Source organism: Hyperoodon ampullatus, assembly GCF_949752795.1.
Source record: "Hyperoodon ampullatus genome assembly, chromosome: 14".
Classification (NCBI taxonomy): domain Eukaryota; kingdom Metazoa; phylum Chordata; class Mammalia; order Artiodactyla; family Ziphiidae; genus Hyperoodon; species Hyperoodon ampullatus.
Window position 1 is genome coordinate 60,426,875 of NC_136927.1, and position 24,763 is coordinate 60,451,637.

Genomic DNA, 24,763 nt, shown 5'->3' on the forward strand with positions numbered 1-24,763 from the left:
TGATTCTCTCCCTCTTTTTAAAAATAATCCCCTCAGGGAAAAATTTGGGGGAACTGGCTTTCAAAACACACAAGGGATCATAGGCATTTTCCTGCAGGTCAGCACTTTACAGAAGCTGGAAGCATTTTGAAAGGAGGGAACACAGACTTGGTCAGTGTCACTGTGGTGTACTGAGGCAGGAGGGCTCTGGGCTGAGCAGGGAGTGTCTGCAGGGATTCTAGCACCTGTTTACACACACACACGTGTTTAAAATATGGGAAAGTTTCCCCAGAGATGAAGCTCGGGTCTAAACAGGGTGGTCTGCGTGGGCAGGAAGCCCCTCTCAGCCCAGATGAGCTCACCGGGGAGGTGTCTCTGCCTTTCCACTCAGGCTGACTTCTTTGGGCCTCCTAAAAGCTGTCACTGTCCTGGACTATTCTGAAGCACCCACACCCGGAAGAACAGTTCTTACAACTCAGGCACTACGGGGGACCCACCTTTGTCAGGGAAAAACCACAGCCTTCCCTCTGTGACCTCAGAGAACATGTAGATCAGGGCTACTCTGTCCTGGCTGGGCACCAGCATCCTCTGCAGGAGTTAAAACACTCACCTGCCCAGGCCCACATCTGGCCAATTAAATCAGAATTTCTAGGGTGGGGATAGGGTCTGGGGAGCTCGTCACTGTCTCCCATGTGATTCCAATGAGGAGCTGAGGTTGAAAGGCACCCAGTCCCACCCCAACTCCAGTTGTACTTAGTCCTGGAGGGAAAGTGACCCATCTGAGGTCCTCTGGCTCCGGCACATCAGAGCTCACGTTGGTGGAACACGTTCCGGGTGCCAGGCTCTGCTCTAAGCTCTTGACATGTATCCTTCATTCAGTTCCTGCAGCAGCTCTGTAAGGGCAGTGCTGTCACTGATGGATGAGGACACTGAGCCCCAGTGTGGAGAGGGACTCGTCAGAGGTCCCAGAGCCAGGACGGGGCAGAGCTGGGATGGAGGCCCAGGCAGGGGGGGCTCGGCCCAGGCTCTCAACCGCTGTGCACTGAGCTCAGTGACACCCAGCCCACTCCATCCAGGGCTTCCTAGATCTTCTTCAGTCATCACAGACCCCTGAAAGGCAGCGTGATTACCACCATTGCACAGAGGGGGAAACTGAGGACTAGAGGGAACTGAGATATGCCCAAGATCACACAGCCTGGGAGGCCAGCACCACCACTCCCTGAGGGGCTGTCCTGTCATCAGGTCATTGTACCCTCAGGACATCCTGCAAAGGCTGTGTGATTATCCTCTTTCTACACGTGAGGAAATGGGGCCCAGTACAGGGAACTGGGTCACAGCCTTGAAAAAACACCTCGACTGGGGGGCCCCTACTCTGTGCTGGTGATTTAGACAGAGCACCTCAAATCCTTCCAACTCTCCTGAAAGGAGACCATGATGATCACCATTTTACAGATGAGAAAACTGAGGCTGAGAGAAATGAAGGGACTGTCTCCTCATCCCCCCCACCCACTGTGTCCCAGAAGTATTTCCTGTCGCATCCAAGCTTTCATGGCCATCAGCAGAGCAAGAGCCCCACCTTCACAAGCCCCCCCACTGACCACCACCCTCCCCTTTTCCCTCTGAGATTCTTGACTTCAAGCAAGTACAGGGAGGAGTGGCCTCTGAGGGCCCAGGCCTGGGGACCCTGTAGCAACAAGGGAAGACATGGGCTCCTGACACCTGAGTCTAGAATATGAACTCTTGCTCACGCGGGGCCCCCAGCACCCTCTAGGGAACACCTCCCCCTCCCCATCCTCAGTCTGCTGAGCCAGGAATGGGCGTGCATGGTGCTGCTGGGATTGCACTGGCCCCTCTTTGCTCTGTCCATTCTACCCTTCCCAGAGCTGCTCCCCCATGAGGCCTAGTGAAGGAGCAAGATCGCAACAACGGAGAGAAAAACTCCTGATGCTTTTAAGTGTGTCTTTTAGGAACACATTCAGGACATCGTGAGACATTGTAGTATCTGTCTGATCTGGTTGTAAAGGTAGCCCTGCCTCTCACACAGGACTTTTTCTCATAGTTATTACTGAAGAACAGAACAATACAGGATTTTACAGGAGAGGGTTGAAGCTTTCTCTACACTTTGACAAGCACAGTGGGGGTGCAGAGAGCAGGGTGTGAGTCAGGATGCTGGGGGTTCAGTCTTGGCTCCCCTACCTGCTCACCAGCCACATCCCTTTCTGAGCCTCAGTGTCCTTCTCTGTAGAAGGGAGAACAGACAGCCCTTCCTTCTGAGCACTGGTTATAGGGAGAAAAGGCCATGAGGAAGATTCAGCGTCTGTCAGGCTGCTGTTCCCTGGTCCCCTCCTCTCGCTCCTTTCTCATCCAGGGAATCATCTGGGCAGGTGGCCTGGGGAGGAGGACGAGCAGCCTCCTGGGAGGCAGCTGATCTGAGTGGTGGTGGAGCCCCTTACTAGCTGTGATTGGCTGAGCAAGGGAACCACCATCTGGGAAGTTTAGTAATAGCTGCAAAGTCAGGATAAAGGCACCTTCCCTATGTCCAGGGGTAATGGGGAGATTCGATTGCTACCACATCTAGGAGGGAAATTTGGCAATATCCACACGAATTAAAATACACATAGTCCATGATCTAGCAATGCCACTTCCAGCGGGCATCTCCCACTTGAGTAGAGTGATGCAGGACGAGACTATCCACTGCAGTGCTGTTCTAATATCCTAAGTTTGGGAACAACTTGGTATTTGTCAACAAAAGACTGACAGATGCTGTCTCCATATGCTGAGTGCTTTGCAGCTGTTGAAACACTGGGCAGCTCCAGGTGCTGATATGGAATGAGGGATTTGTGGCTAAAAATAGGGAGAGGTTCCCAGTCACCTTGGGCCTCAGGGCCTGAATGTGAGGGGCAGTCTGAACCTTGGGGAAACCTATGAAAAGGCTCCCTGTTCAATGGTTAATTCAAGGAGCTTTTATCTTGTCCCCTCTATGTGCCAGGCTCTTTCATGAAACCAGCTCCAATGGTGGTGCAGGAAGGAATCTGGCCTGGAATCAGATTGGGTTCTGGAAGGATTCCCTCACTGACCATGTGACTGCGGTCTAGGTCCCTGTCACGTCTTGGCCTCAGGCTCCCCATGTGTACGTTGGGGGTTGCACTGGATGGTGTCTAAAGGTCCTCCCTGTGTCACAGTCCAGGATTCAGGAGCTAGGAAGAGGATCCAGGGTCCTTGCCAGAAAACTCTAAATGAGCACCTTGGCTACCTCAATGGGACAGCCCCTAAGTCACCCACATGGGGAACCTCTTTCCTGGGGAGGGACATTCTGAGATGACCCAGCTCTGCTGGGAGCCTTCAGTGACTGTGTGAGTCGGTCCCTGAGTCACAGGAGGGTTTTCCCAACAGACCCCCAGGAAACACCCAACCTCTGGGTATCTCCTCTAGCCGTCAGAGTAAACACTGAACCTGTGCAGTAAGAATTTCTTCTCAGTGTGATGTTTCTGAAGAGGAAATAAAGAAACCCTGTCCTGGATAGACTTCTCTTTGGAAGGGGAGACAACATAAGTTCCATGCGAGAAGAGCCTTGTCTGCTTTGTTCACTGCTGCTTCCACAACATCTGGAGCACGGCCTGGCACACAGTAGGTGCTCAATAGTTGCTGAATAAAGAGAAGACTCAGCCACATTGAGGGGAGCACTCTCGGAGGCAGGAGGTGATACCTGGGCTGTGACGGGGCAAGTCACTCAGACTTGCAGTTCCCTCATCCCTGGAAACAAAGGGCTAGACGGGATGGAAAAGGCAAGGGCTGTGGAGCCAGGCAGACTGGGGTTCCAGACTTTTCCCAGTTTTACCAGTTGTGGGGCCTTTGGCAAGTAGCATGACCTCTGCAGGCCTCAGTTTCCCTGATCTGTAGAAGGGAGTGAAATCTGATCATGATATAAACACCCACTGCTGCACTTGATTCTTTTTTTTTTTTCTTTTTTCTCAAAGGGTGGAGGGCATTCTTGTTGACTTGTTGTCACAGACCAGGGGGACAAAGGAGACCCAGGCCATACTCACCACTCACAGTGAGATGAGTGCCTGGTCCAGATATAACCTCGATGTCAGGGCTTCCTCTCCGGAACTTCACACAGTAGTACATACCGGTGTCTGCTGGGGTGATGTTACTGATGCGGATGGAAAAGTCCATGTTGTCTCTCCTTGTAGTATCTGCAACACTTGTTACTCGAGGGAAGGAGCCTCCTTTGAAACTGTAGATTAACTCTCGGCCTGGGTCTGTGCCCCTGAACCACTTGACGGGCCCCACGGGGAGCAGGGTGGTCACGTCGCAGTGCAGAGTGGCCGTCTCTCCTGCAGCAACTGAAACTGACGTCTCAGGCTGAATCACCTGCACCTCGTTCTCACCTGCCACTCCTGGAGGGAAACACAATCCAGTTACTTATTCATCCTTATGTGATCCTGTAGGTTTTCTCAAGTGTTTATCAACAACAGTTTTCACTGACTTTGTGCACCATGAACCACACCTGAACTCAGCCCCTTGCACGTGTATCACATGCAACCTGCCCAATGAGCCTGTAACGTGAGACCCTAATACAAGAGAGGAAAGTGAGGCACAGAGAGGTTAAATGATGTGGCAGAGAGTAGGTCTGAGTACTTGAGCCCGCTCTGGAAGTCATGTCTGAACTGGGCTCTCAATTCAAATCTGAATTTACCAGGAATAAAGAAAGGGGCACAGTGTTCCTGAGAGCGGGAGCAGCCTGGGCAAAGGCTCAGAGGTAGGTGGCAGCATGGTGTGCGGGGGGCTCTATAAGGACTTTAGATTCTGTTTTGGGTCTGGCTCAGGAAGCAGGACCTGGAAAAGTACTCAGCAGTTGGGGCTTGTCCGGGCCGTGGACTTGTGAAGTACAAGGACTTGGGTGTGAGTCCCGGCTCAAGGCTTATCGCTGTGTGACCTTGGCTATCACTCAGGCGACCGTGAAGATCCCATAGGGAGGCCTGTGAGTATGCTCGATAACTGCACACTTGATATTGCTTGATACCTTTAGTTTGGGCAGGTCCCTTTACTGCCCTCTGAGCCTCAGTCTCCTCATCTGTCAGTTACTATGGCCCCGTCTCCATGGATCTCTAGTAGGAACAAACAACATGCCTAGGCCAGGACAGTGTCAAAAAGAAGGGTCTGGTCTTTGGAGCCATCTGAACTGGTTTGAGACCTGGCTCACTTTTTATTCACCCATGACCTGAGTTTATGCATTGCTTTAGTATCAGTTTCCTCATCTACAAGATGGGTAGACCACCCCCAGGCCTCTGCGTGTTCTGAAAAGAAAATGAGATCACACGCAGAAGTCACTTAGCACCAAGCTGGGCACAGGGGAAGCTACTGTCATCACACAATGAATAAATGAGGAGGGTCAGCTGCTCAAACTTCACTCCCACCAGATCTCGCTGATGATCCTTCAGGCCAGGCCCGGGCTGGATGCTGGGACACACAGGGCCTGGACCCAGGTCGGGCCTCCAGGGCTCCCAGGCTGGACAGCTGGAAGGGGTCCTAGAGGCTGGCGGTGGGGAGGGACCTGAGCCCCAAATTGGGGAGGACTGGGGCACATGAACAGGGACTCCCAGTAGAGGAGGTTGGGAGGGAGGGAGACACAGGAGGAAGATGGACAGGCCTGGTGAAGATGCTGTGAGAGGTGCTGTAGATGCTCGGAGTGAGGTGCAGCCAGGGCCTTGATTCTGAACAAGGTGGGGGGTGGGCAGAAAGGACAGATCATGAAGACCTTGGAGGAACACACACATACACACACACACAGAGACAGAGAAAGAACCACCGAGGTAGGCAGAGGGAGAGGCAGACAGATGTGGAGTGAGAGACTGAGAAGGAGGCGGGGGCAAAGAGAGAATAAGACCGAGACACGGAGTGGCAGCAGCCTGGCAGAGGTGCAGATGGGCCAACTGGTCTCTGGCTGGTTGCTCCACTGACCCTTGATGTGACCCTGTCCTGTCCTGACCGAGGCCACCTTGCCTTGTACATTGGACAGGGTTGCAGTTGATGCCCCGAGCAGCCCCTCACCTCTGGCTGAGCTGGAGAGAGACCTTGTGAATTTACCCAGCCACAGACTCCTTCACTGCAAGTAAGCCCAGGGCCTCGGGACAGGCCTCTCATCCCCTTCCTGTGGTCCCAGCCCTGATTCCCATGCCAGGGATTGCCCGTTTCTCATGGCCAGTGAGTGGAAATGCGGAGTGGCAGCCTCAGGACGGCCTGACCCTCATGGTGCAGGGAAGAAACCACTGTCTGCAGAGGACAGGGGCTTGGGGTAGAACTGTTGACCAGGTGTGTGAGAGGCACACGGAGGAGGCCCACAGGGGCAGGCAGGGAGCCCAAGAGATCCCAGGCAGCATCAGCAGCTGCCAAGAGCATCCAGCCAGGACCATTCCCGAAGGGTCTGCATTCTACATTGGAGACTGCACTAGAAATGCCACTGGCAGGAAGCATGGGCGCTGGGGCCAGCAGGCTCGGGTGAGAGCACGGTCCACCCTCAGCCAGTTCAGCACCTGCCCTCCCTGGGCCTCCACTCCGTCACCCACAAAGTGGGGTACTGGCACCCACCCCCCCAAGATAGTCATGAGGACACAGTTGAACATAAGTGCTTGCAGCACAGGTCCTGGTTAAACTTTAGTTTCTGTTCCCATTATTATCACAGATACATTATTATATACTTGATTTTCTCTGGATTGTCATGTTTCCCCCAAGCAGGATGCAGGATCCATGAGGAAGTGTTTCCAGCCCCCTACCTAGAACACGGCCTGGCACACACCGGGCCCTTGATAAATACACGTTGAATGAACACATTAATGAAGGAAGGAGGGATTTCACTTGCTCCTGGGCAAATCCTCTCCCTGAGGCTCTTTCTTCATCTGTTAAAGGGGCTGTCACAGGCAGGTCTGGGAGATGGCGAGCCTGGAGCCCGGGACTGTGCCTGGCCCATAGACACGCAATCAATGGTGGTTATTATTATCTTTATCAATACCACCGCACAGGGCTGTGAGTCAGCAGCTGGCGAGGGAGGCGGGAGCAGAAGAGGAGGTGCGGAGCCAGGCCTGCGGCTGGGGCAGGGCTATTCTTGTGCTGCAGCCGGAGGCCTGCAGTCACAGCCAGGAGGCCACAATAAAATCTGGAGTTGTGTGGGGCTGCCCCCCCGCCCCGCCTTTTTTAGCTCCTCTCAAGCTCTCTCTACCAACTGCAGCCAGATTTAGGAGGCTTAATTAATTAGCTAGTGTTTATAAAGCGTTTGAAGAATTTTAAAAGTGCGACAGAAGTGCCAAATATTATTTTAATCTGCTTGTGTGTGTGTGTTTCCAGCAGAGTCTTTCCCTCGCTTGCTTGCTTTTCTTTTTCTCGGCAGGTTCTGTTCTGGGAATCGGCCTTGTTAAAAATCACTCCCGCGGTTCTGGGCCTGGGGTCATCACGCTGGCATCACTGACAAACCCATTTCCCGCTCTCTCCTGCCCTCCTGGCAGAGAAAGCGATGGTTTAGCAGCCTGAACTGTCTCTGGGAGAGGAGGGCAGCTGGGCATCGTCACATGATGCTGGTGGGAGTGGAGAGTGGCACATCCGTTCGGGAAAGCAGTGTGGCAGGAGGTACCACAGGTGTGAAACCTGTTCTCCAGCCTTTGCTGGGCTGTTCCATGAGGACATGACCCCGAATATGGAGTGGGGTTCCCATGTAACGATCTTGAAAAAGTTGGGAAAAAACCCAAGTGGCCAATGACAGGGGATGGTTAAGTGTCCACTAGATGGAATTACAGGCAGCCATAAAAAACCATCACTGTGAATCTGTAGCAATCTGGAAATTTTTGCATGGCATAATTTTAAATGATACTGTGGTTAGCAAATAAAATCTGTTTATTGCAAAGCATTTAGAGAAAACAAAAAAGTATAAAAAGAAAATAATAATCTCATAGAATACCATCAAAGATAACTGTGATCAACATTTTGAGGTTGTTAAAATATGAGTGAATAAATATGTAAAATCATACTCAGGTTACTAAGGATATGTGCAAACATTTTGCTTCATTCATTCAGGTGTTGTTATAAGAATTAAAAATTGGAAATATTCTAATTTCCAAGAAAAGGAGGCTGCTGATCCCCTGATGATGAATTCACATGATAACCAAGCCTACATGTGAGGATTACAGTTATGGACACAGAAATAGATTACAAGATCAGAGTCAGTTCCTGAGTGATGTTTTCAGTGTGATCCCAAACTTCTAGTTTTGAAAAAAATGTATATCTGATATTAAAGATTAGTAGTAATTAACTGTGAGTAGTAGACTTCCAAGGGATTTTGCTTTTATGTCTTCTGTTTGTGTTACTTGTGCAATAAAAAAGCAGGAAAACTGCTTTCAGTATGATCATGACATTGTAAGCTAAAACTACGTATAAACAAACAGCTGCAAGGTACGATACAAAGCTATAAAACACAACTCTCTTTGGATCGTGAATCTCTTTGGATCATGAATCTAATGGGTTTTCCCTTTTTTTCCTTCTATTTTGGGTATTTTCAGATTTTCTAAACTGGATGCCTATTAAAGAATATTTACAGTATCCCATTTTGTAATAAGAAAATACAGTGCTTGGTGCAGAACAGATGCTCAATAAACATCTGCAGACTGACTGATCGAATTGTCTAGAGAAAAGGCCTAGAATGATAAACATCACGATGCTGAGGTAAATTACGACTGGGAAATGGGACCAGCATGGACCAGGGTGGACACGGGGATAGGCATATTTTCTATTTTATAGCAAATAATATATTGAAGTCTCTCTCTCTCTTTTGTAGTGAACATTTGTTGCTTTTGGAAGAATATTAAGTAATGAAATAAAACACGTGAGTAAGTTATCTAATGGAAGACGTCAGCACAGTGGGTGGAACTGCCCCGTGTACTTGTTGTAAGAGGAACTCTGTCCACAGGATGCAGGGAGCTCACAGCATGGGTGGACAGTGATGAAATACCAGAATCTGCTATGAGCCAGGCCCTCAGCTCAGGGCTGTGTCCTGGCCTCATGGGGCTTGCACACGAGCAGACAAGATAGACTTTAAAGAAATAACTCCAATGTTACATTTGGACTGAGCCCCAACCCTTTAGACAAGGGACTCCTGCTGGCATCTCTGACCCCATCTCCTGCCTCTCCCCATGACCTGCTTCCCCCACCGCGCCCACTTTGTCCTCCACGAATAGGCCAAGGAGGGTGCGAGAGATGAAATAAGATGGGGACTGAAAACTGACCATTGGACTTGGAAAAATATTTGATTTTCTTTTTTTACAACAATCATGGGGAGTTTTTGAGATTAAGAAAAGATGAAAACAATTTCATCAGAAGTGAAAAAATAAGCATGGATGCTTTTCTAATGGAAAAAACAAATCAACTTAGAACTGAAACTTGCCGGGAGGGAAACAGGGCCACTGTGATCTCTGGGTGTGATTCCTCCTGCTTCATCAGGATGCAGAGGCAAAGCTGAAATGCACATTTCCCAAGAGCCAGCCTTCCCCTGATGGGCACTCACTGCCACTTGCATGGGAGCCTGCCTGCACCTGGAAGCAGTGGGTCACCAGAGCAGGGGTCTTGGGGACAGACTGGAGATTACCCCTCAGATTTCCACAAACTCAAGGAGCCCGGGGCTTGGGAGGCTATGGCCGGAGGTCTGGCAATGCCCGGGGCTCAGCATCCCAAGATGGCATCCACCGCGGCCCCCACAGCTGGGGCAGCTCAGCATCCCCCTTTCCTGACCTCGATCGTTTTCGGCCATCCTCAGAGGGCTGCTGGTTTATCCCCCCAACACAGCAGCACCTCATCAGGTGCTGCCTTTGGTATCTTCTGGGTTATGATTTGATGTCTGTGTACGAGAGTGTGTAGTGCAGGAGTGTGGATAGGAGTATGCACACAGGAGTGAAAGAGGGCAGATGCAGGAGTGGGTACACAAGTGCACAAGTGCACCAAGGACAAGTGTTCACACACATGTACATGGGTGGGCATGTGTACAAGATGCTCGTGTGTGCAGGAACGTGCTCTGGTGCAGCTCAGAAGTGTGTCAGAAGAGGACCAGGGACCAGGGGCAGGAGGGGGACGTGAACTGTGCCCAGCAGAGTATCTGAATGTGGGTGTGAAACTGTTGGTGGCATGAGAGGGTCTGTCTGCACCTGAGGTGTGAACAGATAGATATCTGGGAGGGGTGTGAGCATGTGGGTGCATAGAATGTGTGTGTGGGCAGGGGAGGATAGGAGTGGGATGTGCGCACAAGTGTGTGTGTGTGTGTGTGTGTGTGTGTGTGTGTGTGTGTGCGCATGCAGGGAGGGCACGTGTGTGATGGAGATGGTGTATACATGAGTGTGAATGTGAGGGTGTGTGTGCTTTAAGTGCTGGGGAGCAGGGGCCCAGCCTGTGTGGAGACACAGGCTGTCTGTGTACACCGTGTGTCCACGCACCCGAGTGTGTGAGTGTACCCAGTGGTGAACATGCCTGGCACATACAGGGTGGTGAGAGAGAAAGGAGGGCAGGGTAGATGCTTCCCTCAAATCTGGCTCCTGGTGGGCAACGTGCTGCATGGCCCCTGGCACAGGGTCCTGCCCTAGACCAGAGACTCAAACCTTTACTGAGCACCTACTGACTGGGTGCTAGCCGTAGGGCACAGTGGTAAAGAAGTCAGCCTGGAAATGCCCTGCTGAAGCTCATGACCCTGGGTGGGGCAGACGGTCCCCAGGATGCATTCAGGAGGGGGCTGCATGGGTGATGGCTGTGTAGACTCTGCAGTTCCCAGTTGGGGAGCCTGGGGCTCTGATTCAGGAGTACCAGCTGCAGCAGGCACTGATCTTCCTCTGGAGTCAGAATGATTCATTCATGCCCTTTCAAACCTCACTCCATTGCTAGGCCCTGTCCTAGGTGCCACAGGACACAGAGCCAAGTAAGATGGATCCCCACCATTGTGGGGCAGAGTCCCGGACACAGGCAATGATCATGTGCAGGGTGATCAGTGAGCAAGAAGAGGCTTGGGGATAGGGTACTGGAAGAAGGGTGAGATCTGAGAAGACTTCCTGGAGGTGGTGGTCCCTGAGCTGCATCTTGAAAGCTGACAGAGGCTGGGGAGAAAGGAAGGCATTCAAGAAGGTGGAACTTTTCTTCCTCTGCACAAAGATGCAGAGGAGAGAAAAGGGACAATTCAGGGACCAGGGCAGAGTCTTTGGGACATGCTCAATGGCTGTGAGCAAGCTGGGAAAGGGCTAGGGACTGGGTTAACCTAGCACCTGAAAGGATGGCTTCAGTTACCATCTGAACAGCAGGTCATCACTGGGAGCAGTCTACTGGTACCCATTGCGTGGAGATGCCACAGGTTCTGCGGTGGAAACTAGCACCTGCCTTGGAACCAGCACAAATGAGGATACACGTGGCCTTGTGAATAAGGTGCGGGAGGGCCCAGTGGGCCCAGGGTACTTTCTCCTTCACCCCCACTCCAGGCAACTCAGAGAACTGGGTACTGTCCATACCCTTGCAGGGAAAGGGCAGACCCTGGTCGCCCCTTCCATGCAGCAGGTAAACTCCTAAGGTGCCAGGACAGTCCATAGCTTGGGCTCTGGGGCCAGAAGACCTGTATATCTCAGCCCCAGTGGAGTGACTTGGCAGAGTCACTTTTCTTTAAGCCTCCACTTTCTCACCTGTAAACAAGGGGGTACCATCGTCTCTCTCCCCAAGGCCAAATGTTCAGTGGTTGGAAGAGCTGGCCTGAGATCTGTACGTTTCCTCGACTCCCATCTTTCTCCTGACCCACAGCCAGCTATTAGCAGAGCTTGCTGGCTCACCTTCCAAGATCTGGCCAGACTCTGACCTCTCCCTACCACCTCTATTGCACCACCGTCCCTTACCTAGATCCTTATCTCAGCTTCCAAACTGGCTTCCCTGCTCCACCTCACCTCTGTGTAACATGTAACCTCCCTGAAGCCAGAGGAGCCTCTAAAACCTAAGGTAACATCATTCCTTCGTGCAAAACCCTCCTGCACCCTTCACTGTACTCAGAGTGAGACCCAGGACCCTTGCGGTGGCCCCCAGGGCCCTGCAGTCTTGCTCTCAACCATGCCAGATTCTCTACTCACCTCAGGGCCTTTGCACTTGCCATTCTCTCTGCCTGGCACTCTCATCCCCTAAATATCTGCATGTTGGGTGCCTCACCTTCTTCTGGCCTAAGAGGCCTTCCTTGGCATGGTATATAAAACACTACCCCTCTCGATGTCCCCTGCTCTGCTTTATTTTTCTACAACACATATCACCCTGTATCTACAATACATATCACCTGACATATTACAAGCATTTGTCAATTTCATTAGCATCTATCTCCCTACCCTAGATTTACTTATAAGCCCTCTGAGAGGGACTTAGTTTTGTTCCCTGCAGTTTCCTTCAGGTTTATACCAGTGCCTGGCATTTGTTGAATGCATGTTCTGGTTTGGATTCTAACTCTGCCACTCAGGAGACCCCAGGAAGTGTCTTAATCCCTTTGGACTTCTGGTTTCTCATCTGTAGAATGAGAATGATGATGATAATAATAATAATAATAACACTAGGGCTCTTCTAGGATGAAACAGGCTAATGTGTGTAAAGAGTTCAGTGCTGCTCCTGGCACAGAGGAAGCACTTGGTGCAGGGCAGTGTTACCATGCAGTGGATATTTAAGGATGAAGAGGATGACGGAGGATCACAGCCTTAAGCCTGAGAAGCTAAGGATTCTCTCTGAGGCAGAACTAGCTCTGCCCCAATGTCTGCACAAGACCACTTGGAGCTGGACCTGTGGGCAGGCTGTATGCACTGTTGGCGGGAGGCCGGGGGGGCAGGGAGGGTCGGAGGCCGGGGGGGCAGGGAGGTTCAGAGCCCTGGCGAGCATTTGCTAGGTCTAGACTGGATCTGGAGGCAATGAAGAAATGCTCGCAGCGCAGCCCTGTTTGCAAAGCAGCAGGGAAAGAACTATGGATACGTGTGAGCTGTAAGCACCCTTCATATTCGCCAGGCCTGGTGGGGACCAGGTGAGGCTGGGAGAGCATGCAGGGGCACTAACACCCACCATCCGCTTCCTTGACAACCTAAGGACCTCCTTCCCACCTCCCCATTTTGCAGAGGGAGAAACTGAGGCCTGGAAGTGAGGCTTGGAGAGGCTGAGAACCCAGGTGGTGTCCTTCCAACCTCCAGGCCCAGCTGTTACTCTAGGACAGGCCCTGGTGCTTCTCAGCCACAGTCTCATGGGTACAACGTGTGGATAGGTCACATAACGGGGAGCCTTCATTTATTTAACTGTCATGACGGCCTAGTGAAGCAAGTGCTGTTATCATCAGCCCCGTCCTACAGGTAAGGAAGCTGAGACCCTGAGAGGCAGGGGAGGGGCAGAGGCAGGACTCAAACACTGAGGTCAGTCACATGCGATCTCTTCCCCCTGTGACTGGGTCCCCTCTGGTTCAGGATTCTGGATTCTCAGGCTGCCAAGGACGTACACACATTTTCCCAGCTGAGATAAAGGCCCCCTTAAAAGGAACACGCATTTATTAAATGACATTTGCCAAGGTTTCAGCACACTCTGCTGCCCACAGCAGATAGTCTCTGGACAAGATTTTTCCCCAAGCTGACACCATCCGCTGATGCCTTTTATAGTGCTTTTTGCAGTTCACAAAAGCACTTTCCACAGCTCTTAATTCCCTTAACCCTCAACAGTCCCTGTGCGGGAGGAAAGAGTGGTAGCATTTCCATTTTACAGATGAGGAAACTGAGGCTCAGAGCAGGGCAAGACACCTGCTCCAGAGCACACAGCCAAGAAGTGGCACATGCTGGATTCACTCAGGAATGTGCCCCAAAGTGGGTACCTCCCCACTGCCTCCCCTGCTAGAGAGAGGGTCTGGGGTACCATCAAGATGAAGGGTGAGAGAGGCATCCTGGCTGGAGCATCTGAGCTGGAAGGGACCAGCAGGAGAGCAGCCAAGCTGAGCCTCCACTTCATAGAAGGGGAAACTGAGGCCCAGAGGGGCAGTGTAGTGAGTTCCAAGTCCCGGCTGGTAAGTGATGGAGCTGCTCTGTAGAGCTCCAACCATAAAATGGTGATCACACAAAGATAACAGTAATAGTAATAATGATGGTTAATGAGCATTGAGCACGGGTATTATCAGGAGCACGACAGGCTTCACCAGCCTCCGCAGGGACCCAGCAACACAGGCTGTCATCACCCCCACTTCACAGAGGGCAAGACTGAGGCTCAGAGAGGTACAGCCACTTGGCCAAGGTCACAGGGCTGCGGAGCAGTCTGACTCCACCCACAACTTCACCCACTGTACCACATAGCCTTGTGCAATGAGGGACCCGCTGGGGGAGGCTGGCGCCAAGTCAGGCCCAAATCAAGGCCTAAAGGGCGTAGCACGAACTGTGTCATGTTTCATGGTTTGCCTGCTCGTTCACCAGGGTGTCTACACTGGGGCAAGCTGTTCTGTATAGCCAGAATTTAAGTACCAATTCCAGGGTTTCTGGGCCCCTACCTCCATCCCAGCTGGCACTGATATTTTGTGCTTCCTGATATTTTAGGGATCCCTATTTCAGCACGATAGGCAGGGATTTGCAGTGTGGTCATGGCCCCCATTACAGAGGTAGGACTGTGTAGTGGTTAGAGCACAGGTTTGCTTTCCAACCAGGGTTACTGCCTGTGTGACCTCACGGCTCTGAGCTCCCTTTTTAAAATGAGCGTCTTTCTTCATTCAACCAATATGTATTAATCTGCCTACTGTTACCAGGCCCTGTGTAAGGTCTCAGGAGGCCCAGCAGTGAGTAAGACAGACATAGTTCCTACTCTCATGTAGCTTATATTCTAGTGGGAGAGACAGGGCTGAAATAATTAAACAAATATAGAAATGGCTAGGAGTGCAAACGAATTTGGTGCCACAACAGAGAATAACAAGCAGAACCACTTTTAGAATGGGGCAGTTGTAAAAGGCATCTCCGAGGAGGTGAGACTGCAGCTGAAACCTGAAGAAAGCAAAGACCAAGGAAGGTGCTCCAATAGGACAGAACAGCAAGTGCAAAAGCCCTGGGGTAGGAAAGCAGCTGGTGCATATGAAGGCCAGAAAGAAGACTGCTGTGGCTGAAGCCCATGGAGGAAGGCAAGTGTGATACTAGCTGGGGCTGGAGAGACGGATGTGGTCCAGAAAATGCCACGTCTCATGGATCATTGTAAGGAGTTTGATATTACTCTAAGGGCAGTGGGAACCACTGAAAAGTTTGGAGAAGGACAAAGAGGATTTGATTCACTCCAGCTGCTCTGGGTAAAGAGACTGGAGGGGGTAAGAGTGAAAACAGGAAAGCAGTGATGAGGATGCTACAGTGTTCAGGGGTCTGAGTGCAAATCCTACCTCTGCACATATAAGCTGTGTGACCTTAGGCAAGCCACTTCACCTCTCTGAATCTCTCTTTCTTCATCTGTCCAATAGGTATAATAATAGTTCCCATCTTACAGAACTGTGTGGTGAGAATTCAATGAGATGATGTACAGAGTAATGATCATATCACATGACCTCACATGTTCAATGTCAAGTGCTCAGTGAACCAGATCCTACTTGGTCTGGCCCTGACCTCTCCTAACTCCCCTACTGCCTATCTCCCTTAAGTCCAGACTCACTGGCTATTCCTGGAACACAGCTAACCCATCCCAGCCTCAGGGCCTTTGCACTTGCTTCTCCTTCTGTGTGGCCTGCTCTTCCCCTGATAGTCTCATGGTTGCTCCCTCAGTTTTATGCAGGCCTCTGCTCCTCAGAGAGGCCCTCCCTCTCTCCCCACTCAACCTTCTATTCCCTCGACCTGCTTTAGTTCTCTTTACGGCACTTGTCTCCACCTGACATAATGTTTACTTGGGTCTGTTTTTCCTTCCTCACTAGAGTGTCAGTGCCATAAGAGCAGGTATTTTTGTCTGTTTGCAGTGGTATCCCTAGCACCTAGAGCCACCCCTGGCACATAGATGCTCAAAAATATTTGTTGAATGAATATTTGTAATTAAAATGACCATAATAAGGACAGAAAAGTGGTTGAGTAAACCAAGCCTTGGATCCAGCTTTATTTAACTCTCACTGGTTACGTGGCCTTGGGAGGAGCCCAACTCAGCTTTGGGGAATTTCAGTTTCCTTATCCATAAAATGGGGATGAAGGAGTCTATGTTTTTTGGCTCATTGTAAGGATTAGACGATGGCACACATCTAAGCATTGATGGATGAAATGATGCCTGATGTCTACCATTTGCTTTACAATCCTCCCTCCTCCCCCCACCCCCAGAAAAATGAGGGGCAGGTGAAACATGAATGGCAGAAGAGTGTTGAAGCTTGGGTTCCTCACACCATTCCTCATCTCGCAAATGTTTGAAATTTTCCAAAATAAAAAGATAAGGAAGAGGCAGCACAGATTCACAACTCAGCTAGTCCCTAGCACACTGTGCACTACTTTCTTCCAGCATGGGCCGCCACTTCTGGAGGACAATGCGGGCTCTGAAGAATGAGGGCACTAGAGCCCACCGTGGCATCGTCACCCACCAATGCGGGGCTCCGGCTCCGGGCCCCTAGCCTGCAGGCTCATCCCTCACTCCTGGCTTCCAATCTCCCCCTGATCTGGGCACCTGATCTCCCTCAGCTCCTGGCTTACTCTGCAGCCATCTCACACTCTGCGTCCCCAGTCGGACGTGCCAGGAAATCTTACAGACACAAAGAACCAATTCTGTATAATGGCCAGCTTCCATCTCAGCTGTTTTGCATCTCTCTGGACTGAGGGCCTGGCAGGACACCTGGCAGGGAAAATCCACCTTGTGGAGGGCTCCATCAAAAGATCTGTCCCAGGAATGCCCAAGTTAACAGAAAAGCAGTTTCAGTTGTGAAAACAGATGATTTCTTCTTCAGTATGGGACAGAAACACATCTTGGGAACACCCGCCGCCTCTGCCTCCCAGAAGGATACACTGATTGACAGAAATATGCGAGGAGCGCCAAGAGGGCAGGACGCCAGTACCCCAGGGCCTCAGTGTTTCTACCTGTCGGGGTGAAGTGACGCCTAGTGAGTGTACAGCATGGGTGCTATGGGCATCCTGACTCTGCCACTTACTGTGTGGCCTTGAGCAAGTTGCTCTGTCTCTCTGAGCCTAGTTTCCTCACTGGTCAGATGGATTTGATTACAACCATGCACATCACCCAGGGTAACTGTGAGTACCACTGGGATCATACATGCCCAGTGCTGAGCCCAGTAAGTGGCCAGAAACAATGTTTCCCATTATTATTACTTTGGTATTTTCCAGGGAATTTGGGATCCTGTCAGACTTCTAGCTTTAACGATGGAAACTTCCAGCACAGCTCAGTTTTAAAGAGCCTTGGCCTGGATGACAGGGGGCTTGGCATGCCACCCAAGGCCTTGCCAGGGATCTGCTGTGTGAGCCTGGCCCGTCCCTTCCTCCCTCAGGGCTGCAGTTTTCTCAGCTGCACAAAGAGGTGCTGACTGATGGTTCTCTCAGGCCCCCTCCTGCTTTTCTGGTCTAGGACTCGACAATTCCAGCCCTGTGGATCCGGACAGAGACACCTAGAGGCAGGCTGTGCCCATGGCGGGCGCTCAGTCCCAGTAACTATTCCATCACACCAGCTGGTCGGTCTCTGCGCAAGTTGTCCTCCCCAACGGCACAAAAGCCACGGGGAAAAGTGCCAATCTCGTGTTCACTCTCAACAGCTTTTGTTGTTCTGTTAGCACCTACTGTGTGCAAGGAGCTGTGCTGGGTGCTTTTACCAACATCAGTCCCACTCCCATAGATGAGAATACCCAACAGAATGAAACAATGATGATTACAACACTGGTTGAACGTAACGTGCAATAAACTGGTACTGAGCGCTTACTACATGCCAGGTATGGCTTCAAGCGTTATACATGGGTTGGCTGACTTAGTCCCTGAAATACAGTTGTTGATGTCTTCTCCATTTTACAGGTGAGGAAACCGAAACACAGAGCTCAATAAATTGTCCAAGTAGGGTACGCTGTGTCTGTACGTGGAGAGGCTACAATGCAGAACCACTATGTGAACCAGAGTTAACATATGTGATAAAGCAAGGGGAAAGTGATAAGTAGCCTTAGATAAATCCTGGGGTGAACGTTCAGAGGAGGAAGAGATCCCACGGAACATGAGGCAGCACAAATGGAAGGCTGAGTAGGATTCGGACATATGAAGATAGGGACGTACAGGGAAGGGCATCTCTGGGGGCAGGAACAGCGTAAGTGAAGGCACAGAGATGAGAAAGTTCAGCTGAGGGTGTGGATTTGTACAAAGGCATTTACCAAACTGGGTTAGGCAGCGTGTTAATGGGCATTAAACAAACCCAATGCTTCTTGTTCATACGTCTGGGGAACCCTGGAGTAAACAAGGTTCTGGCTGGGCCTTCTACAACTGCAGGCCTTCTCAGGGTCTCTCAGGTGCCAGTGCACTTGAGCTGCCAGGAAAGCTTTGGCTGCAGGGAGGAAGCCTGGTCGTTTAGCAGCATCTCAACAGGTCAGCTCTTTGGAGAACATGTAGCTGAGAAATAGGGCCTGTCAGGGAGGGAGCCCAGGCCTTGTTGTAGGTTTTTTTTTTTAAAAAAAAGAAAACTTGGACCCACTCAACAGTTTTGAGCAGGGGAGTGACATGATTAGAACTGTGTTGACAGACCAGAAATCTGAGCACATTAAAAAGAGGCGGAGCGGGGGGCACCTTCCATCAGTCCAGGACTACAAATAAGAAAATAATCTGTCGCACGGAGCCATTGGAAGCAGCAAGCGAGCGTGTGTGGGATCTGTACAACAGTTTTAGACTGCCTTCCTCTCACACACCCCCTCTCCATCTGTCGCAAAGGGCACCAGGAAGATGCAGGGAGGAAGATTCCAGCTCTGGGGCCTCCAGAGCTCGGCAGTCCAGATCAGGGGCTCTGACGGGAGCCACACTGCTCCCAGAGCTGTCGTTTATGAGGACCAAGGGGCTGCCAGTGCTTGCATCCTCCGGGCACTTTCAGAGAAATGACCATGGCTCAGTTAAAAACTTCTGCCCCAGAAGGAACCCTTCCACAAACCTCTGTCTGAGCTGGGCGGGGGCCCCTCTGGTTCTCTTCAGCTTGGACTAAGTAACCCTGATTAAGTCATTGAATTTCTTCCCTCAAAGGCTGCCTAGCCATGAGGCCAGGATTCAAAATCCAGGCTCCCTAACACTTACTCCTTGGACAGGTTACTTCCCCAGTTCTGGACTTTATTTTCCTCATCTGCAAAATGGGGGTAACAGCCAACTCATGCTTTGCTTCGCCGACTGATGGGATTACGCAGATGAGGCGCTCAGCACACAGCCTGGAATACAGGTAACATTCAAGGAACATTGGTTCTCCTCCCTTCTCTCAACACACGGTTCCCATCAGGACTTCATACGTACTGGATGACAAGTAAAGGAATGAATCACACCACGAGTCTCCACGGGGTTGGTAAAGGAATAATTAATGGCAAGAAAGTACCCAGAGAACACCAAGGCCTTAAAGGACCTTCCACAGACTGAGCTCTTTGGGGCCGAAGTACTCACCCCCCTTTCTCTCCTCGTGAAAGAGGAAGTGAGATGAACTTCACCACTTAGGAAAGTACAGAGGAGTCACCAGCTTGCTACCCTTTTCCGACAGGTGAGAGGTTCAGCAGAGGGCCAGCTGTCCCCCAAAGCCTGACCCCCATTTTGGCCTGGCCTTCTCCAAGTCAGAGCGAGGAGTGAATGGGAGTTTATCTGAAGTCTGCTCAGCAGGGGTCCCAGAGGTCCCCAGACCTACGTGGGGCCAAGTGAGGAGTCTGCAGGCTCAGCGTCAGGCACCGCTGTTGTGCTGCAGAATCCGGCTGCCCGGCTGTCCCCACCCCAGCCCCTTGCCCTTCTGCCAGCCTCACAATCTCCCTCGGTGAAGCTGTTTGAGGAAACAGGCCTCACGTTGGCTCCAAGAACGCAGGTTGGTGACTTCACCAGCCTCTTTTCAGAATTTCCCTTTGGCAACATTTGTGCTGAAAGCAATCTTTAGAAACTTCTTTCCCTGCCTCCCCCAACCAAGATAATTCACATGACCAGCCCCCTCCAAACAGTGATCATGTGAAGCCATAGCAATCATGTGACACTTCCCAGGCTGACAGTTCTGCCAGAGACACTAGTAGTCATTCAATCCAAAGCTGCCTTCCTAAGCCTGACATTTGAGTTTCTCAAACAAATCCATTTTCTTAGAAAATTGGACAACTGCCTCCTTCTACCTTCCTGCCCTTCTGTCCTGCCGCTCTTCTGCTTTGTCATAAAGTCCATGCCTGGAGCCCTGAGAGAAGGGTCTGAAGACCCATCCTTCAGCCAAACCAGGTGAATTCCATGCCACGGGCGAGGGTGACCAGGACCCCGGAGAACCGAGTGAAGGATGCTGGGATGCTTGAGCTCTGGCGGTGACACCCCTTCCCCACCACCCTCAACCAAGAAGTTTATTCTTACCTCCTAAGATTTATTTATTTCAAAGTTAATCTTTGCCCCTCTGCTGCTCCCACTTTTTCAGGCTATTGATGCTGAATGGATTGGAACAGAAGTTTTATGGCCTAACCTTTACCGTTTTATAGTTTGTTTTTATAGGCAAAAGGGGGAGAATTTCCTCCCGAGAAGGGTGTTGGTGTTCCCAGGTAGCCCTGGGAAAGGCAGCTGCCCACTCATTAGTCAGCGTCACCCCTCATTTGCCAGGGATGGAACCACGGGGTCCTGGTTAGAGAAGGGTCTGGAATAGACATTTAGAAATCAACTTGGGCCCAGTTCCCTGCTTCAGGAAAATTAAGCACTTGAGAGAGACCCTCGTGCACTTCCAGGCCAGGAAGGACGGCAGGGCAGGGCCTCGGACTTTTGCTGGGTGTAAATGGCCGGCTCAGGCAGGAAGGAGTAGATCGGAGATGCCACCGGCTCACCAGAGAGCCATGAAATCTATCAGGGCTTCCTCTTGTCCAGCGAGGACCCAGCTGTAATTGAAAGACTGGGGGAGGGGAGGTGGGGGGATGCCTGCGTGGGTTCGGGGGCTCAGGGTAAACTGTGGGGCAGAGAGAAGCTGCTGTCCACCCCCACTACTCCCTCCACCCACTGTTTGCTAGTTCTCTGTTTCTCACTGCTATCAGATGGTTACCAGTCTCTAGGCAAATGCAGGAGGGGGGAGGTGCATACTGAGCTCATCTTTACCTCCTTCCTCAGGGGAGGGGAGGTGCAGAGACCCCTGTGCTGACAACACAGCTTCAAGGAGCCAAAAACAAGATCCCCATTCTCCCTCCAACAACTCCTTTAACGCAGTTTCTCCACCCCCCACCCCCTCCCAGGATACTCAGGGTGCTGCAAAACCCCTTTAAGAAGCAGGGCTCCTCAATGGTGACCTCACCCCTTGGCGAACACACGGTAGACTTCTGAGCCCGCCTGCTGGATACAGCCAGGTGTTTGATGTAGGCCAACGAAAAGACATGCTCAGAGCCACAGGTAACAGCCCCACAGAGCACCTGAGCTGCAGGGAGTTGCCTGGAAGCCCGGGGAAGGGAGGAGGAAGGAGGAGGGGCCGGAGAGCAGCAGGGAGCACGACCATCCAGCGAGAGGCTTTGGCAACCACGGGGACAATCCGCCGTGTTTCCACATCAGGATCTGTGGATTGCAGCAGCTCACCCCAGGGTTATCCTGGCCTCCTTTCCTCTCTCTCCCGCATACTAACACTGTTTTACTCTGCGCACAAGAGGGATAGCTCACTCTTCCTTAATTGCAACAGCCTGATTCTGTTCCATCCCGTCAGTACTGGAAGGACCTCTGCCCCTTCTCTTAGACCCTGAAGTCAAGCATGTGGAAAACATAAGAGCTTCTAGAGAAGCCAGGGGCGCCTTGCTCTCAAAGCCTCTGACAGCCTGCCTCCGCCATCAGATTGGGCAGGGGCTGGTGAACCAACTCATCTGGGTCTGTCCTGGTGCCCAGCACAGTGCCGCACAGTCAGAGTCGAGAGAGACTGTGTTCCATCCTTGGCTGTGTGACCTTGGGCAAGTCGTTGTCCCTCCTCTGGGCCTCAGTTTCCGCATCTGTAACCCTGGTTACGGGCACCTCTCCCCCATTACTGCTCGACATTAGCCGAGTGGCGGTCTGAGAGGCCTGAACCCGCAATCTGGGGACGGCAGCGGTGGGGGGTGGGGGTGCTTACCTGACCAGGCGCTGGACGCAGCGAGCAGCAGGCAGAGCAGCGGCCTGAGGCGGCCGGGGGCCGGGCGGGCGGGCTCCATGGGCCGCGGCTGCGGAGCGAGGAGGGAGAGCGGCCGTGAGTGCGCGCTCGGGCGGGCGCGGACTGGAGCGGGGAAATGACTAAGGCTCCCCCCTCTCTCTCCTCTCCTCGCGGCCGGGCTCCCCCCACCCCCCGCCCGCCCGCCCGCCCGCCACCCGCCACCTCCCCGGTACGGGCGCCTGGAGCGGCTTAGGAGCCGCCGTCAGCGCCGCGATTTTCGGAGAACCCCCCGCCCCCCGGAGAGATCGAGAGACGGAGAGGGGGAGAGACCCCAAGCACGCGAGAAACGAAGCCAGGGACGGCCCGAAAGAAGCGGCAGGAGAGGGAAACAGACCCAAGGGAGCCAGGCAGAGAGCCAGAGACACAGAGAGGCGAGAGAGGGGGAGAGGGAGAGCGAGCGAGCGAGCTCGGAGTGAGCAAGGCGGCGCGCAGATCGAGACAGCGCGGGAGAGGGAGGACCGACGCGAGGGCAGGGCGAGGGGCAGCGGGCCCGGCCGCCCCCGCCGCTGCCCACCTGCCCCGCCCGGGCTCTTCGCGGCGCCGTGGCTCGCCTCCTCTGGCCCACAGTCCCGGCCACGGCCCCCGCCCTCCTTCCCCTCCCCCTCCTCCCGCCGGCCGCGCGGGAAGCTGCGGGGCTCCAGCCCGGCCGGCACCTCAGCCGAACGCCCCCGGCTGCGCGCCCCCGGAGGGAGGGCGGCGCGCGCGGCCCCGGCACCCCCGCACCCCGGCCCGGGCCCAGGCTGCGGCCCCCGCCGGGGGCGCCCCGCTCGGCTCGGGACTGGACGAGCCCGGGCTCCGACAATAAGCCAGTTCAGAAGCCCGCGCGGCGGCCCCGGGCCCCGAACCGCCTCCCCCGCTCCCCCTCCCTCGGCCAGCCGGGCTCGGACCTGCGCCGCCGGGCCGGCGAGGGCTGCGAGACGGTGGAAGAGCCGCCGGGGCTGCCCAGAGCCCGGGCCCCTCGCTCCACTTTGCGCAAACTTGTTTTTCTAAGGTCAGCGCCGCGAGCCGGTTACATCGTCCTCTTAAGGTGGACTGGGGAAGTTGCGGCCGGCCTCCCCTCGCCTCCGGACTCCGGCCGCGGGAGGCTGGAGGCGGCGAAGGAGCGGGGGAGTGAAGGAAGGGGGAGCCTGCCTTTCGCCCCTCCCCAGTGGCCCTGCTCCCGTGCCCCAAAGCCGAAGGCCCCTCTCGGGGTGGGTGAGGGCCAGAGGGGCCCCGATTCTTTCAGAGCTGGGCCGAGGTGAAGGAAAAGCAGGAAGTAAGTGAAGGTAGGGGGAAGGGGGGGAGGAAGGAGAGAGTGATGGTACAAAAATAGCGTGTGTGTAGGAAGGACTTCAGTACCGCCTGGAAAAGCTCGCGGGGAGGAGAGGGAGTAGAAGAGGGGCTGTGGCCAGGAAACCCGAAGGGAAGGGTCCGGGCCTCCCTGGGCAGGTGGGCTCTTTTAGCGAGGTTCCTCTCTGTCAAGGACGGCTGATTCAGGGGTGCGGAAGGCCCAGGCAGGGGTGCGGGGCCAGGGGGGAACTTGAAGGCCTGGGCTTCAGGAAGATGGCCGGTGGTGAGGAAGATGAGGGGATGGGAGGAGAGCAGGGGCCAGAGGTCTGGAGGCAGGACAGAGTCTGCTGGTGAGAAAAAGCAACCATTCTCCCTTTCTCAATCTCTCTCTCTGTTTCTCCCCTTCTTTGATGGAAAACTGTGTACCCAATAGCAGCCAGCCCAGAGATAGCAGGTGGGAATCCTCTGGTCACCCGGCCAAAGAAGGCTCCAGACTGTGGGAGGGAAGGGAGACCAAGACCCTCTGCTAATTGTAAATAACAATAACCATTTGGCTTCAAAAAGCCATTAGGACGATATGAAGCAAGGTGGGAGAAGGGCCAGTTCTATAAACTGAGTGGGGATTGAAGCTCAGAGAGGGAAGGGACTTGCCCAAGGCCACACAGCAAGGCCTGGGTAGAAACCAGATTTGAATTTCTGATTCCCAGGCTAAAGATCTTTGTACAGTGACAGCCCCCACTTCTCCCCCACCTCCCCGGACCCTACCCGAGCCTCCCTGTCGAGTGCCTAGTCCTGGTATGATGCTAAGACAAGGAGGCAGGCAGGGTGCTGCCTAGGTTCAAATCCTGCCAGCCACCTCTTGTGAGCTGTGTAGACTTGAGAAAATACCTTGTCATTTTTGTGGCTCAGTTTCCTCATCTGAAATGAGGCCAACAGGAGTATCAACCTAAAAAGACTGGTGTGAGGTTTAGATGTATTAATATTTATACAACACTTTAAAAAGTGCCTGGCATGTACCCAGTGCCACATAGCATTTGATAAATAAGTCAAGCATTTGACAGCAGTCCTTGGGAACCCACAGGGATCTGGGCAGTATTTGAAGTGCAAGGGGATTTTCTTTTCTTTGGGTGGGGGAGTACAGCAGCGACCCACGCCATGTCCCTGTCCACAAGGAATTTACATTCTAGTGGGGAGA

At 52.8% G+C, this 24,763-nt stretch overlaps 1 protein-coding gene across 4 annotated transcripts in view; it reads right to left on the bottom strand.

The window, feature by feature from the left end:
- The window catches only part of LOC307063530 (tyrosine-protein phosphatase non-receptor type substrate 1-like), a gene marked incomplete at its 5' end in the record, with an annotated part of 40,404 nt that extends 18,095 nt beyond the window's left edge, over nt 1–22,309 (bottom strand). For 3 of the 4 annotated variants that reach the window (XM_079719730.1, XM_079719728.1, XM_079719729.1), the window contains 2 exons: nt 4,026–4,379; nt 22,222–22,300. In XM_079719730.1, coding sequence (XP_079575856.1) covers nt 4,026–4,379; nt 22,222–22,300 — 433 coding nt within the window. Of the gene's footprint in view, nt 1–4,025; nt 4,380–22,221 lie in introns of all 4 variants that reach the window. The other variant, XM_079719731.1, reaches the window with a different exon arrangement.
- Nucleotides 22,310–24,763: the final 2,454 nt, after the last annotated feature.